This window comes from Triplophysa dalaica, chromosome 14, assembly GCF_015846415.1.
Source record: "Triplophysa dalaica isolate WHDGS20190420 chromosome 14, ASM1584641v1, whole genome shotgun sequence".
NCBI lineage: Eukaryota > Metazoa > Chordata > Actinopteri > Cypriniformes > Nemacheilidae > Triplophysa > Triplophysa dalaica.
In genome coordinates, this window is record NC_079555.1 from 3,246,730 (window position 1) to 3,268,305 (window position 21,576).

At 38.3% G+C, this 21,576-nt stretch overlaps 1 protein-coding gene across 9 annotated transcripts in view; it reads right to left on the bottom strand.

The window, feature by feature from the left end:
* The window catches only part of shank3a (SH3 and multiple ankyrin repeat domains 3a), a 190,491-nt gene that overhangs the window by 48,864 nt on the left and 120,051 nt on the right, over positions 1-21,576 (bottom strand). For all 9 annotated transcript variants that reach the window (XR_008908896.1, XM_056766774.1, XM_056766773.1 and 6 more), the window contains one exon: positions 17,138-17,322. Coding sequence is in view for 8 of the 9 variants with exons in the window: in XM_056766774.1 (XP_056622752.1) it covers positions 17,138-17,322 (185 nt within the window). In the remaining variant the exon portion in view is untranslated. The remainder of the gene's footprint in view (positions 1-17,137; positions 17,323-21,576) is intronic.

Here is a 21,576-nt window from a genome sequence, read left to right on the forward strand (position 1 = left end):
AAACCCATGAGCATCTGCAGCATCCCAGGATTACATCATATCTCCAGGCCAACCTGAAATTTACTTAAACCTGCATGTTTTTGACAAATATAACATGAAGCAGGGCCTGATGTTGTATTGCATAGTTTTATTGTAAGTCATGCATCACATTGCCGAAAGAAAACAATTGAACCCTGCCCAAAAGACAATAGAAAATATGATGGATTTAAAGGTCCAGTGTGTAGTATTTTGGAGGATCCATTGACAAAAATGCAATGTTATATACACAACTTTGTCTTCAGAGGTGTATAAAGACCTTACATAATGAAGCGATATGTGTTTATAACCTTAGAATGAGCTATTTCTATCTACAAACACCGCGGGTCCCTTACAAGGAATTGACACTGAGGATATCCCTACACTGATAAACTACAGAGCGCGTTTCAAAAATACGAGGGCCGGGTATCGATTCTGATGTTCCGATTCGATTACATATCACAAGCTCGATTCGATTCGAGATTCAAGTTAATTATTTTAGATTTAATACAGATCCTATAGATTTTTTTTACATTTATGCAATAGGCATACGCTTTTATCCAAAGCGACTTACATTGCTTAATCCTATACATTTTACATAGGTATTTGCAATCCTCTGGGATCAAACCCACAACCTTGCGCTGTTGACACAATGCTCTTACCACTGAGCTACAGGAAAGCTTTTTAAGATGAGCAAACATCACTTCATGTTCACTTGGGTGTACTGAAACAGAACAGTCGCATACCTTGATCACACATAATCAGGTTATTTTACAAGTAAAAGAACAAAACAAAATAGAACAATAAAACAACAAATAAAATTAGCTGTAAAGAGAGGCTGCAATCATATGAACCGCTGCCTTTTATGTGAAAGTGACGTTAAATTCGACGACACACCATCTGCCATGTTAATTAAGCAATGAATGAATGATATGCTCCCTGTTGTAACATCCACCCGTTGTAAAAAGAAATGTGACATCACATGGATAGTGGACATCCACGTTAATGAATGTTCAGTGCTTGTGGAAATCGAGAATCGATATCAAATCCAGACCTAGTAAATGCATAATCTCCTTCAGGTAAAGAGCGAAAACATGACAACATATTTATCCTGTGTCAGCCACCGTAGTGCTTTGAAAGAAAGGGATAAGCGGTGGAGTGAGCTGTTGGTTGCAATTCATAAACTCACTGCTAGATGCCGCTACAATCTTTAACATGCTCCATTATGGGTTGTAATGGGAATTGTATTGGTTTTAAAGGAAATTAAAATGTGGTCTACTTTTACTTGATGGATTCCATTGGTGAGTGGCAGATCCTTTTGGAACAGTGCCCAATACACACTACAAAAAGTTATTTTGTAATAATTAAATCTAAAGCAAATTAGTCATAATGGTATTTTACCCGAAACCATTAGAATTGATTTTCTTTTGGGTTTCTTTTGCTTTTCAGCAGGGCATTTTCAGAACTTGTATTGTTTGGCGAACTCATTTGCTGTGCGTGTATGTACCGCTCATACAGTAAAAGCGTTTTTGTATAGCGGAACAAATGCGTTTCTGAGGACACTGTGTTTATTTGGCTAGTATAAAAGCTGCCCTTCATCTGGCCCACAGGCACACGACATGCATCCAGAGAGCTAGCCTCTCCCCCACCAAACTGCTAATGAACTAACACAGCCAGGAACAAATTAACCATCTTTTTGTTTATCTCCCTCTCTTCCCCCCTCCTAACTTTATCTGTGTCTCTGTGTCTTTGGTGAGAGTTGTTCTCCCTCTCCTCTAATTGTAGACAGCTTTCTTCATTGATGAGTCAGGCCCGGCTTTGTTCCTGTGTGGTTCTCCATGGTGTGGCCTATCAAAGCATTTCTGATCTGGGTTCAATCCACTCTTTGTTCTAATCACAGTAGGACCTGCCACCTGTGCGTGAGCTCGCTCTTGTCCAATATAAGCCATATGGACACACGCCGGGAACTCTGAGTTTACTATTCTCAGCCTCACACACACACAGACGCTTTAAAACCACATCTCTAAAAAGAAACAAATATTGCTGGAACAATCAATCACTTCATCTCATACATGCACACATACAGCTTGATGCTTAAACTGTCATGAATACAGCACAGCTAAAATGTTAGTAAGTAAACACACACATGTAAAAATACAGACCGGTTGCTCATAGAATGTTAAGGACGGAAGACCGGATATCTTCTGCAAATGAACGACAGAATTACTCATTTAAGTGTTTTTCCAGCATGTGGGTTGGAGAGAAAGAGATGAGCCCACTGTGCGGCATCGGACCCTGATGGGCATGTTTTGGTTGTGGTCTACAATCTGGTGCTGTCTGCAATCATCACAGTCCTAATGAAAAAACAACTCTTGGATCATACTTACAATATCATTATTAATGAACGATCACCACATTGTAAATTTAATTGGCAACCAAGAAAATGCCATCCAAATTACTTTACTGTAAAAACATATATACTTCCATTCAAACGTGTAGGGTCACCTGACTGAAATGTATTTCGTGTTTTAAAAATTCCAATACAGTTTTTCTGGATTTACTATTCATAGGCACGTGTTTATGCAAAATGATGATTATTGTTTCATTATGTGAACTATGTTTCTATCAATAAAACAAGTTATTTGTTCATGTATTTAGGAAAAGTTCAAAAATATTTGTCTGTGATAATCTTAATTTTCATGTGTGCTGCACAATGCTGCCCGTCTTTCGCATTGCTGTTGGATGACTTCATGTCACTCCTGAGGTTTGACTTTGTTGAAATTCAACAGACAATTGACTGAAATGACCACAATACATCTATAAATGAAGATTAAATGAAAATTTGGAATGCCTCTTCATTTTTTCGCTGCTCTATCTATCACAAACTATATCAATGTTTAATGTGCATCATTCTCTCTGTAATACATCATTCAGCAAGCTTTGTACATCATAATCATGAACCTGACTGCCTCAATAACAACTATTCTACCAGAGAACCACAACACACATGGCCGATAATACACTCCAGCGATCACCAATCTTATTGAAGCACCGCTATTTAAACCATTTAAGCTTAGAACACCATTATGGCCATTAACGTAACCCCTTCCTCTCTGTATGTCCTCTCTCAGATAAAAGAGCCTAGAGAAGATTAAAAGACAGTTAAAGCTTTTCTCTGTGACAGCCAGAAGACAGGTACAATATTCTCGCAGAAGAACTCTCAGTCTTTCACTCCCCGTGCCCTGGATTCCCATGTTAGTGATTTTGTTAACACTGCGTGACTGCTTAATAAATCTAATCATAGGGACAGATGAGGAAAGTTCACCTTGGGTGGGTGATAAGAGACTATAGACAGACAGAATTATCTGCCAGACTGACAACTTGTCGGGACAGCTTCCGTTGCCCTAATAAGCCCTGACGTGTCGTGGGGCGAGTGTCCAAATTGGGTTAAAAGCAAAGGTGTCTTGAAAATAGTCTGCCCTATACTAGTTTTATGTGGCTAACTACATGTTAAGTGAATAAACACTGGAATGGTTTAAGGAGAGGAACTCATCACTATCATGATTCATGATGTTCTGGAGGAGGAAGTCTGCAGTCAGCAGCAGGCAGTGACAGAGGAAGACCCTCTCTGCCCCCTCACGCACAGTCTATCGATTAGTCCCGGGCTATCAGAACATCAATCATGGGCTCTTGATCAATCCCGTATTGTTCTCGTGCACGGACTGCCCTTGAGAACAATGGGCCGTCACTTGAAGCGGTGCTGCTTGTGAGCTCAGGGCGCTAAGAAACATCACAGCAACCTCTTTCCTGCAGTTACAATATTAAGTCAAATACCATAAACGTGTGTTTATAAAGAACAGAATAAAGACCAAGTACCCTATTGTACACCCGGCGCAATGCGGCGCAAGTGTTTTTGTGTTTTCGAACGACGCAGTTCTCCTTTTCCCGTCCTGGGCTGCTTAAATAGCATATTCTTTTGCGCTCATTTTTGCGCCTATGGGTGTGTTGGTCTAAATGAGGTGCTGTCAAACGCATTGTTGTCGCGTTGCTATTTTGAGGAACTGAAAATAGAACGTGCTATAGACCAACTCGAACCTGGTCCAAAGTCAACGGCGCTTTTGTGTTATTTAAAGAGCATGTTTATAGAAAATGCAAATCTGGGCGGGTTCACAACACGCTTTCACTTTACTTATTACACAGAGGAAAGCGCACAAACATGCCAAATATAAAAAACATGCCAAGTAAATGGAGTACAATTTAAAAGATTATTATTGTGTACGTAATGATAAAAATTCGGCTTGTCCTGTGGATGGTCTGCTTGCGCACTTTAACCTTGCGCACGAGCAGATGCGTTTCCTCTCTGGAGAAGCATGCAGTCTTTGCTCTTGCAAATTCCGCCATCAAAATAGCGAATCCTCCATTGCGCGAGCGTAACCGGCTCTTAAAGGGAATGTGAGATGAGACTCTGATTGGTTACTGCACGTTACGCCCCAAAATCACCAATGACTTATTTAAGAGAATCGGGACAACCCGTAGACCGTTTTCCTGTTGTTAAATTAGCAAAAGTGGATCCAGACACGCCCTGAGTGCACCTGTGGCTTTGACCATGCGTTTTGATCGTTAAAATAGGGCCGGTATAAATATAACGGTATAAAAGGGAGAGTTAACCAGAAAAAAACTATTTTTATTTGTCATTGTTTACTCACCCTGATGTATGACTCTATCTTTAGTTAAACACAAGAGGGAAACTGGATAATACTGTAGATATTTTTTTCCTTACAATAAAACTGATGCTGTCATTCACTTTTTCATTTTAAGTATGTCTCTGGGTGAGTCAATGGTGACATTAGTAACTTATTAATTTTGACTAAACTTGACCACAAAATGCAAACAATTGCTTCTGCATCTCTTCAGAAACAACTTCACTTTATCCATCTTTTCACCCAGCTGGTCCCAATGTGATTTTAAGTGGATGCATGAAGTCGGTCCCCACAAGTTCACACAGGTGTCCTATCGGAGTAACCACAGGTGGAGGTCATCACATTATTTATGGACATGTTCCACAAAGTTTGACACCTAGAAAGTCTTCAAATAAAATGTGTATATCTATTGTTTAGTCATTTAAGTGCGAAAGAGACATTTTACAATATTAGTTTACATTGGGATAGTTAACCCAACAATAAAAGTTCTGTCATCACTTATACACCCTCATGTTGTTTAAAACCTGTATTCAAGTCTTTCTTCTGTGGAACACAATGAAAGATATTCTATGAAATGTCTTAGATTTGTGTCCATACACAGGAAGTCAATGGGCACAAAATATCTTCTTTTGTGCTCTGCAGAACAAAGAAAGTCATACGGATTTCGAATGACGCGAGGGTGAATAAACGATAAAGAAATTTTCATTTTTGGCAAACGTATCACTTTAACATGCATGGTGCCTTTAAGACTTTTTAATGATTTTGTTATGACCATTAAACTCCTTTTGTGCAAACAACCAGGTTGCTGAATACCATAAATTATAAATCGCTTTGTTTGCTTAGTTTTTATAAATATTCTAGGTGTACTGCTCAGAAAGTCAAGCACTTTGAACTTATCTAAAATATGTCAACATGGTTTTTCATGGTGAGCCCAGTTCACTAAAGATGAAGCCCCTAATGAACGCAATATGAAAAACACTGAGCGTATGTATGAGATAAAAGAGATGGACATAGCATACGTGCCACAAGCTGCAAGCAGAAGGTTATTCTGGGTTAGACTAACATTGTGTGTGTGTTTGTGTGTGCGCGTCTACGTTGAAAGGTGGTGTAGATGGTGGGAAAGTTGAAAGTTGAAGTTAGGGGCAAGGTAAAGGTGAGTGGGAAGGAATGCAGGTGGTCAACTGTGACAGAATATTCAAAATGCAAAGCGTGGCGCATTAACCTTGAGATCAAAGATATCACACACACGAACAAGCACAAGCTGATTAAAGCAAAACGTTGACTCATAATTAGGCACTTCATGAGTACAAACTGGTACAAACACCAGCAGCCCATTTAAACTGTCTCTCACGTGTAAAACATATCATCAAATGATATTTTGAGGGAACTATCATGCAGTCATTGCTCATAACTACATTTAATTGTGCGGAAAACATGAAGTCAAGTTCACATCAGACAATTCAGATGAAGAGAAATTTACAACAGAGATGATGTTAACTCGGGTATATGGCTCAGCAGAAGGTATGTTTAGGGATCACACACTTGATAAACACCTGAGAAGTGACCACAGCCAATCAGATTGATGCTTGCCATTTTGAGAAAGTTACACCTTATGTGATCACAAATCACAAAAAAGCAAACTCCAAACACAGTCACTGTGTTTGTGTAGCTGCTTATTCCTAATTATTTCATTGACAGAAAAGACCTCTTTTAAGTTTCCAGAAGGACATGTAGGAAATGGCACACACACACAAACGCACGCAACAGAAAACAGCAGTTGTAATTTACCATGTTACTTACACATCAGACTTAAACACAGCTACACTGACTCTAAACATTGTATTAGTGACTCTCAATTCAACAAACCATGTTATCTTTCACAGTAAGCATACCAGATCTATCAACTTTTAAAAGGAGAAGAAAATGCTTCCTATATTTTCTAGTTGATTTGAAAACCCAGTGTTACCAAGCCAAGTTTTGTGCCATAAATTCATCTTTCATTTGATAGAAGCCAGGACTGATTGCCTTACATGCCCTCGTCCTCAAACATCGTGACCCAAACTTATAAAGTTTGAGGAACAGTTCACCCAGAAATAAAAATTCTGTCATCATTTATTCACCCTTAGGTTGTTTCAAACCTGTATACATTTCTTTGTCCCGGTGAACACAGAGAAGGATTTTTGGAAGATGGAGCAATTTTCAGTTCTGGAACATCATTCACTACCATAGTAGGAAAAAAAGTATTGTATTTTCTGGTTCTGTTGAACACAAAGTTAGATGTTTTGAAAAATTTAGGAAAACAAGCAGTCCTGGGGCACCTTCGACTACCATTTAATTCTTCCTACTATGGTTGTGATTCATGTCAAATTACTAACATTCTTCCAAATATCTTTCTACGTCAGATCAAAGGTTTATACACATATAAAATGAAATAAGGGTGACTAAATGATGACTCAATTTTCATTTTGAGATAGTTCACCCAAAAATCGCTTGATCATTTATGCAAAAATTGTCATTTCAAACCTGTTTGACTCTAAAGAATGTTGGTTTGGGTGAACTATCCTTTAACTTTGCAATCTCCATATAAAACATACATTAAAAATACTTCAACACTGTACTTATCCTTATATGGATTTTAGTCAAGTTTTTATGTAGTGCTCAATAACTGATTATTCTACATTGTACAAATAATACACGCCAGCTTTTACAAGCTCAAGTCATTTTAATTTTTGTATATAACTGAACCTATACATTTCATAGGATAAGATATTTGCTAATAGATTTTATTGTCGATTTGGGGGAGATTTTAAGCCTTTAATGATGATACACACCATTCAAAAAAACACTGCATCATAAGCAGCACTTAATTCTGAGGTAGTGTCCATCGTGTGGGTGTTGAGACTCAGCATATATACACCATAAAGCAACATATGTTCCACTTCGCCTCCCTAATAAAGTTTGCGAGTGACTCAGCACAAACGCACAGAGCCTGTAATACACAGACATGAGTCAGCACACAGCCATCTAATGAGATGAGCTCTTTACAGCTGAGATGTAACAATACCAAACCTACATCAAGACCGCCATTCATTTCGCTGACATGCAGAGACACACTGTACCCTGTAAATCAACTAACACACACTTACACACGCAGACAAACATTCATCCAAAACTGTAATTTGTTTGGAGTTTGACCAATGTTCACCTACAGACTATCTCTATGATTCACTGACATTGCATGCCATAAATTAAGATGAATCCGGGCTACTACAACGTATAAATATACCACAAACATCCATATTTATGCAGAAATAAACTTCTGATCACATTTCAACCCAACAGATGGTGTAAGAGTTTCCTGGCTGATTTCGGATGCAGAACTGGGTCATATTTTTTATAAGCATGCTGTATCTGAAATAACATTTTATACATTTGGCACACTGAGAGCCTTTAAACTGTGTTAAATAATAATAATCCCAAAAGCGTTAAATATAATTCACACCGACTGTACTGTACGTGAATTTATTTCTAAAAAGATCATTTTATTTTAAAATGCGGTCATGATTTTTTTTCTTACATGGAACTCAAAATGAGCGCATACACCCATTATTCAGCTAATCCAAACGACTCCCATTCCATTCCATTTTCTACCGCTTATCCGAACTACCTCGGGTCACGGGGAGCCTGCGCCTATCTCAGGAGTCATCGGGCATCAAGGCAGGATACACCCTGGATGGAGTGCCAACCCATCGCAGGGCACACACACTCACTCATTCACTCACTCACGCACTTCCAAACGACTCCATTGGGTTAATTAATCTCTTCTTAAAGGGACAGTTCAACTAAAAATTTAAATGATGTCTTCATTTACTCACCCTCGCGTTGTTCCAAATCTGTAGTTTCTTTGTTTTGATGAACACAGAGAGAGTGATTTTGGAAGAATGCTTGGCCCACATTGACTTCAATAGCAGGAAAAGTTGCTTTAGACATTTCTTTGTTCTTTTGAACACAAAGTAGATATTTGGATGAATGTCACGGTGATTTTTCTTACTATAGTCAACGGTGGCCAAGAACTGTTTCTTCAAAATGTTGTCTGTGTTCATCCGAACAAAGAAATTGATCCAGATTTGGAACAGGTTTTTACTCGAGGGTGAGTATATAATGTGTATTTTTGGGTGAACTGTCCCTTTAAGTTAAACGCGTCGCCATTTGAATTAAGTTTTCTTATGGACTTCAAATGTGCCAGAGCCAAAATGTTAAATTGAAATTACTTGTAAAACCAATTAACTGTATTTAACTGACGGCGTGTGGTTAAATAATCATTACAAACAAATTTGAAAGTGAGGGGGACACGATTGGGATTTTAAAAAGTGAGGGGGGCATGTCCACCCTGTCCCCATGGGAAATTATGCCCCTGCAAAAAAAAATATATTATAAAAACTCTTCATTTATGTTCGACTGGATATAGAAAATATTTTAGTATTATGGTGAGTAAATTATGAGTTTTTATTTTTTGGGTGATCCAGAGATTCAATGCATTGTGGGTATTTATATAGGTCTCTGTGTCTACACTACACAGTCCGACATATCATATTATCATATAACAGTGAGTTTGACCCCAACACAGAAATGTCACATTATTTGACAAGTGCACAACTATAGTGAACCGCAGACACCTGTTGCTAAGAAACAGGCAGATGTGCTCTTGTTTCCTGGAGCTCTCGTCGACATAGTTCTGTACCGTTCAGATCATGAAAAGAGTGAGAGCATGCTCTCAGAACAGAAAGAGTCGGGTCTTCTTGCCCGCAGGCCAACAAGACAAGTGGCCGCTTACAAATGATCACTTTAAGCACAGCAACACGAACATCTCAGCAAGCACGAGAAGCTAGTGGGCACTTCAAAGACAAATTCTATTAAGAGTCTTTCAAAGGTAATAGGGCTCCGTCGGGGGAAACCGGCCACATGCTAATGCTGCCTCAAAACTGGCGGAAAAACACAATTAAAGTTAATTGATTTCTTTAACTTCAAAAGAAATACGGTTTTATTGTCGGCCAATGGGAAATCTTTAATGAGGTGGATAAACATACCGGTAAGGTTTAAGGATCAAACAAACACAGGCGTAAAAGTACTTTGCAAGACTCAAAAATATTTTAGCTTAATTACTCTTCATGAAAAGTTTATTTATAAGTTTGTAGTGTTTAAAGATACAATGGGTCAAATTTGTAATGAGGAAGCTTGACCAACGTTATAAATAAATCTAAGGGAAGGAAAATTGCCAAAAAATGATACAATGCCACTTTAAAGTTAATATGAAATAAAACAGACTATATTTACAATGCAAAATAAAATTGTAAATTTACATTTAATCATTTAGCAGACGCTTTTTTCCAAAGTGACTTACAAGTTGGGTAAACAATGGAAGCAATTGGGTCAAACATTAGGACAACAAAAAGCATAAGAGCAATAAAAACATGTCTCACAAAGCCTACTACAATGTACAGAGCCAAGTTTAGTTTATCTAAGCTTAAATAAACATGCATTTTTTATGATAATGTAGAAAAGATATAGAAATCAGAAATGATCAGTCAGGTGCAGACGGAAGACATCTATTTTCAGCCGATTCTTAAAGCGACAGAATCTGCTGATCTTTTAGCAGCAGGCAGATCATTCCACAAAAGTGGAACCGATCCAGAGAAGGTTTGTGAGAGCGATTTTTAACCTTTTTGGGATGGCACCACAAGACGTCGTTCGTTTGCAGAGCGTAGGGATCTGGCGGGTACATAAGTCTGCATAAGTGAATGAAGATAAGGGGTTGCCAAACCAGTGGTGGTCTTGTAGGCCAGGAGCAGAGTCTCGAATTTGATGCGAAATGTATAAATGTATACAGTTTTTTTTTTTGTTTAACTACTATCCTGTCCAAATTATGAAACTACTCTATGATAATATACTGTCATTTATTCGTCTAAAAAGCCGACTTAAATATGTTCTCAAAATACATCTAGTGAATAGAATACATCTTTGTATCTTCAAAACCAAAATGCCTTTTTAGAAAGACTGGCTATAGATCAGGTTAAGTAGCCTTTGGTTTTATACACATCCAACGTTCCAAGACCCAATGGCAACCAAAATGTACTTTTGTATTGGCCATTTTAAAGCCACAGAATTAGTCTTCTATTCATCAAATGTCTTTGACAAAACATACTGTGATCAACAGGCTGTTTGATCAAAACCCCAAAAACGATACGCTCACAGCACAGTCTTTGATTGGGCCAACCGTGACGTGACTGAGTTGACTACTCCAGCATGTTCAATGTTTCCCAGCATGCTCCAGTCTCGTACACCTCTACTTATTAATCTTGCAGACAGGCATGAAAATGAAAATGCTGGAAATAACAGCCAGATTAGACATTCACAAACATGATTAATAGCTGTGGGTCACCCCCAATGCTGGTGGAATATTAACGACATCATGTGTGCGACAGCCACTTCTCCGAGATGCTGTAAGACTATAGCACGCGTCAACAGCCACTAATGTTTAACAACAATACCCATAAGACCGGCAACCGTGTTTAAAAGCTTGCTCTCTTGAGTGCTGACAGTGATGATATTTTGATTAAGCCAAGTCGAGGAAACTTTTAATACCATTCAATTTTATTCTAATTATTAACTAGATCAAACTTTAAAAATTAAAATTCAAGTAACTACAGGTAAAAATCATGATTAAGATTCAAGAGCAAGATGAAGCAGGAGTCACGTAGTAAAACTCATTAGAGTTATATGAGGCTAAAATGTGCTTCTCTACCCACAGCTACAGCGAGGTGATTGGGTAAGAGAGATCATCATTACCTTCGGTATTCACATAACCACCATCATTGTCCTCAATGTCATTTTCAACGTAATGCTCTATATACTGAGATTCTGGTGATGACATTTTGAGAAAAAGTCTTATATAAGCAGTTACAGTGCTATCTTAAAGGGATGGTTCCCACCATAATCAAAAATATGTTATTATCCTGTCATTTAAAACCTGTATATGACTATTATGAGGGAAACAAAAGAAGCTATTTTGAGAAATGCATCAGTGGTTTTGTGTCCATACAGTCGAGGTCAGTGGGCCAATGTTGTTTGGTTACCAACGCTGTTTTAAGTGTCTCCTTTTGTGTTCTTTCAGAAGTCATACAGGTTTGGAATGACGTGAGGGAGATATTTAGTGTAGTTTTAATGATAAAATAATTTTCATTTATGTGAACAATCCATTTAAGACAGGAGTTGGCAGAATGACCAAATCATGTTCTGCAACCTTATTTTACATGGCATCACAATACAGTTATTTTTTTCTGAGTCCACTTTTTAACGAAACAAATATGAATTTTAAACATACTTTATCTTCTTTGATTATTTTATTCAGAACTTGAATACTTGCAACAAATGGTTGATACTAATAATTTTGTCGCAGTCCTTCCAAGAACTCAGATGTGCAATTTCAGTGTTTGTCAGGATATGGAAATAACACTGAACTTATTGAATGATTAAATCCAGTGTTTTTAAAATTGACAAGCATGTTTTACTTTTTATTGGTTAGATACTTGCAAAAACCCAGTGAGAAACATAAAGGGTGACTAACAATAATGTATAATAGAATAAAAATAGGAGATGTCAGAAATAGGAGATGTCAGAAGGAGAGCAGCAATATCTATACATGTATTATACATATGTAGATATTATAGATATTATATATAGATATATAGGGCAGTGTTGGCTTGCTCACCGGGAGACTGCATTTATTTATTTATTAATTAGATATTATTTATTAGAATGATCTTGGTTGTTCTATAAACAACATGCACTGTGCTGTGTTTTACCTTTTCTGTTTTTCCTGTTTGCCCCTGTAAAGCTGCTTTGGAACAATGCACATTGTGAATATAAATAAACTTGAATTGAATTGAATATTAGGGATGTAACCTCGGTTTAAAGTCCAGGCTACGATATTTATTGCAATATTTAAAATGGAAAGTGATGACTTGGAAACGTGCCATAAGCATCCTCTTTTCTTTATCCTCTATTCATAACTGTTGTTTAGAGGTATGAGTTATAGCATGAGACGGGTCAAATTACCTACATTTACATTTACATTTACATTTAGTCATTTGGCAGACGCTTTTATCCAAAGCGACTTACAGTGCACTTATTACAGGGACACAGGGAGCAACATGGAGTAAAGTGTCTTGCTCAAGGACACACTGGTGGTGGATGCTGGGATCGAACCAGCAACCTTTGATTTACCAGTTCAAAATCCCTAAAATCCCTTTTATAAAATAAAATAATTGCACCAGATGGACCATGTCTAACATTTTGTTATATATCCTGTATATGACCTTCTAAATGAAAAAAATATTCAAATTAGATAAAGCAGCTTTATAATTCATATTTATGATTATATCATATAAATATTTACTATTTTTGTTATTAGTCGTAGTAGTATAGTACAGTATAAAACAACTCACACAACAAGTGTACAACCGAACAGGACACATCATACTGCTCAAACCAATTGACACAGAATATTGTCTTGAAACTACAATAGTGATCTAGTAAACTGGATCTACAGGGAATCTCCAATACTCTTCTGGTGGTCTATCTGATACACTGGTGTGTTGCTCTGTCTGACGTACAATCACCTACAGAGTCCTTGAGGACCAATATCATGAACAATCTCTACAGTAATACATTTACCTTCCTCCCCACTCTCTTTGATACACTCTAGCAGAGAGAAACAATACATGCATCAGAAAATCTATAAGAGAATACACGAACAATACACACAAACATGTTTTTTCTCTGCGTTCTCTGCTGGTAACCATCAAATGCTTTGCTTATAACTAACTAAACCAGTAAAACATCAGTTAAACCATGTTAGTCTAGAGAAACTATAAGCATATAAATCTATGACTATCAACGTCTACAGTACAGGAAAAAAACTAAATAATAGAAGAACAGGTGGAGATAAACGGACCTTACCAAACTTGATTTCCTCGTAAACTTCCTCTGCAAGAATAAAGCATGAGAGAGAAAGAGAGCATCTCTGTGAAGCCAATTAAAACACAACACTCCGACCTTTGGTCACTCACCAATGTCTAACTAAAAGTCCTGCGTCTGCCCTAAAAATCCTAAGAAAACTATAAAGCTAAACTATCATGTTTAGTACCGGACCTCAATCCGGAGAAAGGGATTGATATCCACCCCTCATGCGTTCATCATCTGTGACCTCAAAGCAAGGCTGAAATAAACTCCATTGAGCCCTATTCAGATGTGAAGATGCATTTCATGTCTGTTTCAGGTTCACTGTTATTACATTGAAGTCAAAAGCGAGTTCATTCAGGCTTCAAGGTCTTGTTTTATTTGTGCCACCAAACAGGATTTAGTCGGGGAGTGCGAGCATCCAAAGGTAAACTAATATCGAAAAAGCAATTGGGACAAAGTCCCACAGCTCTTGTCGAACCTTCCTGTCTCGCTGTGTGTAAATAGCGTCACAAGCCGAGACGGTTGCGTCCTAGCGGCTCAGATATTAATGAATCTCGCCGAGACAGACATTATGAATATATTAGTGAGGAGCTAAAGCCAGACTGCCAGTTGCTATTATAGAGTTGAGAACAGGGCTCGGAGAACATGAAGTGCCCAGGAAATGGAAATGTTTTTGGACATATGGTGGCATTGCGTCAGAGGTTCATGGTTTGGTACAGCATACGGTTTGTGCTGGCAGTTTCTAAGATGGCAGAAGTACATGCCATCATGGTGCCACGAGCCTATAATGGAACTTCTATTTGCACCAGCATGGGCACCCTGGCACTTCTCAGGCAATAACGCACCTGCTGCCCAGCAGACACTTCAGTGTGCTTTTGGAAAGCAAAATGAAAGTTCAGCTGTTTCGGACTTAAAACTATGCAACTATAAAATCATTCTCAAAGACATAAAAAGGGCAATAAGGATATCTTTAACATCTCGACTGATTTGCCTAGGCGGCTAATAGAGAATTACGATTTTGTGCTGAAAAAAGCAATAATCTCATTATGATCTTTATGTCATAAATGCACGCCAGATATGTAAAACTATCAAATTTGCTTCAAATGAAAGTCAGAGATTTGAAAATGCCATAGCTCTGTATTTCAAGTGTAAAGAAAGTCTCATTTGTTTCCCCTAAAAAGTGTCTTCTATGAAGATAAACCAAATGATGTGTAATATAAATAAAATAAAATATTTTGTTATTTAAATGTTCAGGGCCAGATTTACTTACAGCTTGCGGCAGCGCAAACACCTCCTGGCGTAAAAAAAATGACTGTCTGTATTTACTAAAGACACGCAGTTAAAATGAGCGCTGAAAAGGTGCGGACACAGCTGTTTTCACGACTAATCTTATTAAGTGCATTTGTAGGAGTTTCCTCTTCAGACACAGAGTTTATGGGAGAAGAGTATATAAATGAATCACGCAACGCCATTTACTAAGGTTTGCACTCGTCATTTTGCGGTTAATGTCGGCCTTTTTGCACTCCCATCTGCACTACGCTCTTGTGCAATTCTGTCCTGGTTGGTAAATCTGCTCCTAAATGTGAAAGATATATAGTTATAGTTTAAATACAGCTGTGAGGAGAGAGGGAGGATTCACACTTACATTGGAGTGTGTGTGTGCGTGAATGTGTGTGTGTGTAGGGTAATGGGTACAGTCTGTGCGCAAAGGTTGGCATGCGGGTGCGGTAAAGTGAAGAGAAATAGTTATAGAATCAAAATTACTTTAATAGGGCTGTGCAAGGCACACACGCACACAAATGCGCACACACAGTCGGAAGGGGAAGGGGGCAGTGAAATGGATGCAGAGTCCTTTACCTTCCGCTGCGTTTGAGCGGTGGTCTGGTTTGAAGCATGAATGGAGACAAGAACAGAAAGACACATAAGCAATGAACTTGAGCCATAAGCAGACACACAGACACAAACTGTACACACACACACGCACGCACATCTGTTGTTGTGTCTATTCATTAATCTGAACCTATTCAGTTTTAAATGCAACTTCCGAAAACTCTCGCATTTATAATTTGGCTAAAAATGTAAACGCCCTGGCAAGAATTCTACAGTTCATTTGCATGTGCCTCTCATCTACCCATGAGATCATCTACCCACCTTCATGTCACTTCAAACTCGAACACAAAATTACACAAAGACTCTGCTCACCGGCTGTCAAGTTCAGTTTCAATTTTACACTTCAGATCTACTGTATCTATCTGTTTGGGATTTGAACTCGGAGCACCTAACGTTGCAAATGTAAATTATACCACTGGTGCTTTCACTTACGATTTGAAGGACTACAACTATTTGTTGTTAAGAATTTTCTAAAAATAGATGCACAGCGTTCCTATACACACACATACTTGTATAATGGCATACAGCATTCATTTACACCCAGCGTGTGACTTTTAGCTACATCCAAATCCATAAATAACATCGCAAATATCCAGTCGAGTCTTCAGCATCCCCCAACATCCCACTGGACCAAGATTTCCCAGCAAGAGCATGAAAACAAACAAACACGTCTATACAACAACTAGCCAGCTTTCCTGAGTCATACCGCTGCGGACAGGACATTAGAAAAGGAAAATCATGTGCATTGTGAATATACAAACAGTCACTCACCCAAAAGACATAGAAGTTTTTCAGGCCACCCAGTATCATCTTCTGTGTATTGTTTCCATATATCTGAGTAATATATGAATATTCTCACCTTGTGTATTGTGTGTCATGTATATCTTTAGCACCGTGTTCTCACTTTGCAAATGTGTATATTTTGTATACATCATAAGTGCAAATACAGTACACTCTGAAAATTGAAGATTAACAGAATATAAAGATACTGTCATTGGTTGATTAATTGAATTACGTTTCCCTTAATGACCAAAACTAAAATTAACCAGACAGCCTTGTCAATGGACCATAAACATTATTACCTACTATTTGCAATATGTGAAAGCATACTTAAAGGGATAGTGCATCCAAAAATAAAATTGAACTTCTCTCTCTTCTCTCTTCTGCAGAACACAGAAGAAGATATTTTGAAGAACAGCATTGGCCCCCATTGACATCCATTTATCCTACCTTTCTCAAACTAACTTCTTTTGAGTTCCATACAGGTTAAGCCACATCAGGGTAAAACAAAGACGGTCGCATACATCTAACATGTCTCACATACGAAACACAAACCATGAAGCACAGCTTGACTTTGCTACTGTGATTCAAACCCTATAAATGATGAAAATGTCGCCTCACGGAGCAAAGTTGTGCAAACTCCGCCCCTTCTCCAAAACACTGAGGAATGACAGATGACTGACAGCTGTCAAACACAACGTGACCGACATGGAAACTGGCACAGTACTCACCTTTGACCCTCTCTCCACGGTTCAGCTGTATCTCGCCCTCTCCTTGTGGTGTGTACGGTTTAACTACGATGAAGGTGCGACCCGGCACGGCGCTGTAGAGTTTCCGCTTGGGGCCCCGGGCTCCTGAGAGTGTGCGCGAGGGCCCCGTCAGAGGAGGGCTGGGGTCTCGCTGGACCGTCCCCGGGCTGTAAACAAAAACATAGGTTACCGTGGTGATGCCCGGCAACTGGTAGCCAAATCCGGTGGTCACCGACATGGTCCCGTAAGCCCGTGAGAAGGCGGCGTGTGTGTGCGGCTCTCCTTCACAATATTCCCAAACCGGCCAGGGCTGTCAGGTGCGAGCGGCTCACTCCTCTCTTCCTACCCCTCTCTCCTCTGCTCCTCTCTTTCCTCTGAGCGCTCCCCACCCTCCCCCTCACTCCCGTTAACGGCTGCCTGTCGCGAACGGCGCCGAGAACTCGGGCTGCACTCGCCGCGAGTGGGGCATGTCCATTCCCCGCGGCTCTCACACACACACGGACGCTGTGACGCGGCTGCGCTCTTTCCCCTTCGCTGGGCTCGAGCGTTCCCACCCTCCCTCTGAACATTCTATCCGTGCGCGGACAGTCGTCGACGACGACGCGTGGGCGCCGGGGGTCCGGATTGATTAGCGTGTGTGTGGGGGGGTTGGAGCACGACTCACCTCACCCCCCTAAAACAGCCTCACACCCATAGACGCACACACATTCTCCTAGTGCCGTAATCAACGGCCCCTCCCACTCCGTCTCACTCTCTGCCCTCTGAGTCCCCCTCCCTTTCTCCTGTCTCTCTCCCTCTGCCAGTTAGACAGCTTCTGAATGTTAATGCAGCTGCAGGCAGAGTGGCTGTTCCTCTCTCATTCATTTCAAGTTTTTGCCATTCACACTCTCATTCCAGACACACGTCCTCCAAAACAGTAATACCCTCAGAGCTCGCACTCACGTTTCCTCTTTTCAGTCCAGTGGGGGACAAACGAGACGACATACTGTTCATGAGATCAGAACATCCAATACAGGAATGAGATTATCAACTTCTGTGTGTATAAATGTTCACTAAGCCCATTCACATTACCTAGAGAACATTTTACAGTGTTAGGTGTAACTAGTAACTAAGGAATTGGTTTGTGTAATTTAATTACTTTTCTCTTGAAAAAGTATTGTAAGGGATTACTCTAATCTTTTCTGTTATTTAATTACAGTTACTTTTTAATACTTTGTGTAATATATGTGTGTGCAACAGCGGAATTGACATTGAAAAAGTCTAACTTTAAAATCAGTGCTTTTATACTTCTCACATTTTTAATACTCTGGTCACTTTATAATACCTTTACATGTAGTTTTATATTATTTATTTGAAAGAAAATAACTCTTTCTCTCAACAGGTAATGTTCTGACGTTTGTTGAAACTAGTAACTTAGTATTAGCACCAATTGTATTATTGCTCCTGTATGACATGTCGCTTTTTTTGCTCCCTGAACTCTCAGTAGTCGCTTTGGATAAAAGCGTATGACTAATTGTAAATGTAAATAGTTTGTAACCCTTAATGTTTTTTAAAAATATTGAATTTGGATGGAATTGTAAATGGTGGTGTATTCATCTATATAGACTATTTCTATACTTACTTTCAAGAATGTACCTTGTTGTATTATATGTTTTGTTTTATTTTTTGTTTGTTTGTCAATGGTGATTTGCAGTTTAACCTCTTTCATAATATCCTCCTCTTGTACTACTTTATTATTTATTAATTGTTTGGAAAAGTACATCAATTAAAAGTGCCCTTTCATGTCTAGCCTTGAATCACTTAACCAATCAAGGTTATTATTTGATATAGAAAGTAATAAGTAATAAGTAATGACATACTTTTTGGAGAGAGTCATTTCTACTGTCATCTAATTACACTATTGTTATATGTAATTAGTAACTAATAATTCATTTCTTTTTCAGAGTAACTTGCAAAACACTGCTCAAATGTTGCTCTTTCATAACTCAGGATATTTAATGAAGTTCTAGTTGTTTGATTTAGGTAGCAAATTCAATCTCAGATATATCTCCTAAAACTGCTTTAGAGACATAAAAAATACATTAAGAACTTTGAAGAGAAATGTTTGATTTCATAATAATTCAGATTTTTCATTGCAATCTGAGCTCAGTTTGTGATATTTTTAAGATCTCCTTTGAGATTTCTCACTCTCTTTTTCTCAGGAGAAATATCTGAGCTGCTTTCCGTTGAATGTCATTGATGTCTAGGTCAACTCATTTATTACTTAAAACGATCTCATCAATGATTGTCATTTCAAACGTGTATGACTATCTTTCTTTAGAGGAACGCAAAAGAAGAAATTTCGAAGAACGTTGACTTGCATTGGTTTTGTGTGAATGGGTGCCGCTGTTGTCTGGTAACTAACATTCTTAAAATCTCTTCTTTTGTGTTCTGAAGAAGAAAGAAAGTGACAAAGGTTTGATATGACAAGAGGGTCAATAACGAGAGTGAATAATGACAGAATTTACCTTTTTTTTGGTGAAGTATCCCTTTAAGGGTCTCTACAGTGGTTCAGCACTGCACCATTCGCAAAAAAGGTACATTATAACACAAAATATACTGTCATTTGGCATGATTGCGAATGTGTTTCTGATGAATTCCCCTGTATAGTCGTATAGGTTAAAAAAATATACTTACAAAAATATATTTACTATCAACATCAGGCTCTCCAAACACACATACCCATTCACAAGCTCTCCCCAGCTCTCACTCTGTCTTTATCTATTCCTTGCTCTAAACGTGGAGCTCAGTGATGGCTTTCCAATTATTGTACCGGTAAAGAGTAGGACTGACTGCAGAATGTAAATGCAGTGTGACGAGAAAAAGAGATTTCAGACCGCAGGAAACATGAAAGACCGTAAAGAAAAGAAGAAGTGAAAACTGCCAGAAGAGAGAGAGAGTTTCAGATAAAAAGAAATGATGGACAGAGATGTGTAGAGAGAGAGAGAGAGAGAGGGGTTGGGTTGTCGGTTGTCACGGATTCCTCTGACTCAGTATTGATCATTCACAGCCACCACAAGCCCGTAATAAACAGCAGAGAAAATCATGGCCTGGCTCTGCAGTAATACCACATTTCACACACATCAATCATCATAAAAACAGACATGCAGGGCCTCTGACAAGTGTTCGTTTTATTTAGCACATTTGTAAGACGATAGATTTGAAGCGCCCTAGGAACATCACTTCAGCGTCCGCAGATGACATTAACGCCACTCTCTGCACTGGCTGATCTGAGCACTGTGTTTAACTCTTCACACGCATGAGCAACTTCCAGATGCTTGGTAATGTCACAAAGATATATTGTAGGCTGTGTACAAAAAAAACTAGGGAGCTGTTTACTACAATCTAAAAACAGACAACATTTGCCCTCAACTGAACACATCTCTGTGTTATTTGTGAGACAAAAAAAATTCACACATAATTAACACAAAATGTGTTAGTATAACAAAAAATGTGTTTTAATATTAACACGTCCTTCTTAAGAGTGTAGAAAAAAAAAATGGAATCGAAATGCAAGATTTGAATGTGTAGTTTCCTCGTAAAATGTCTTCAGATATGTCTATGAGACTCATATGCAGCTGAAGAAAAAATTTGAGACCATTCCAAATTTTCATTTAATCAACATTTCTAGATGTGTTGTGAACATTCCAGTCCAATGTCTGTTAAATTTAAACAACATCAAACCTCAGGAGTCATATTAAGTCATCCAACAGCAATGTGAAAGTTAAATAGAACGATAAGACATATTGAAAACACCAATAAAAATCCAGGTTACACATGAAAAAAGAATTACTAATAATATTACTTGTGTATTGTTAAAATGTGAATATGAACTTGTTTCCTTTGCCGTATTTGAGGTCTGAAAAAATAAATACCATCTATTCTGTAAATAAATGCAAATAAAGAAACAATATTAATAAAAAGGATTATTTTACCTAAACATACCTTTAAATAGTCAGTTCAGCAAAACTGAAAATGGTTTTAAAATGTTTTTTTTTTGTAACTAGTAACTAGTTATGTTTAGTTCAAAAACTTTTTTGAACATGATCTAATGATGTACACACGTGTGTATTGTGTGAAATGTGGCGACGATGTGATGTTTATCTCGGATTTGTTGTGGCTTTGACTGATCAATACTGAGTCAAAGGAAATTTGGAAATTTCAACACACACACACATGATAAACACGAAAAAACATATTTTGAAGAACGTTGATAACCAGCCAACATGACCCCATTGACTTCCATTGTATGAACACAAAACCTCAAACTCTTAAAATATCTTCTTTTGTTTTCCACAGAAGTCATATTCATGCATAGAAGGACATGATTTTTTATTATTGGGTGAACTTTGTCTTCCAGCCGTTTTGACTGAAAAGCATAT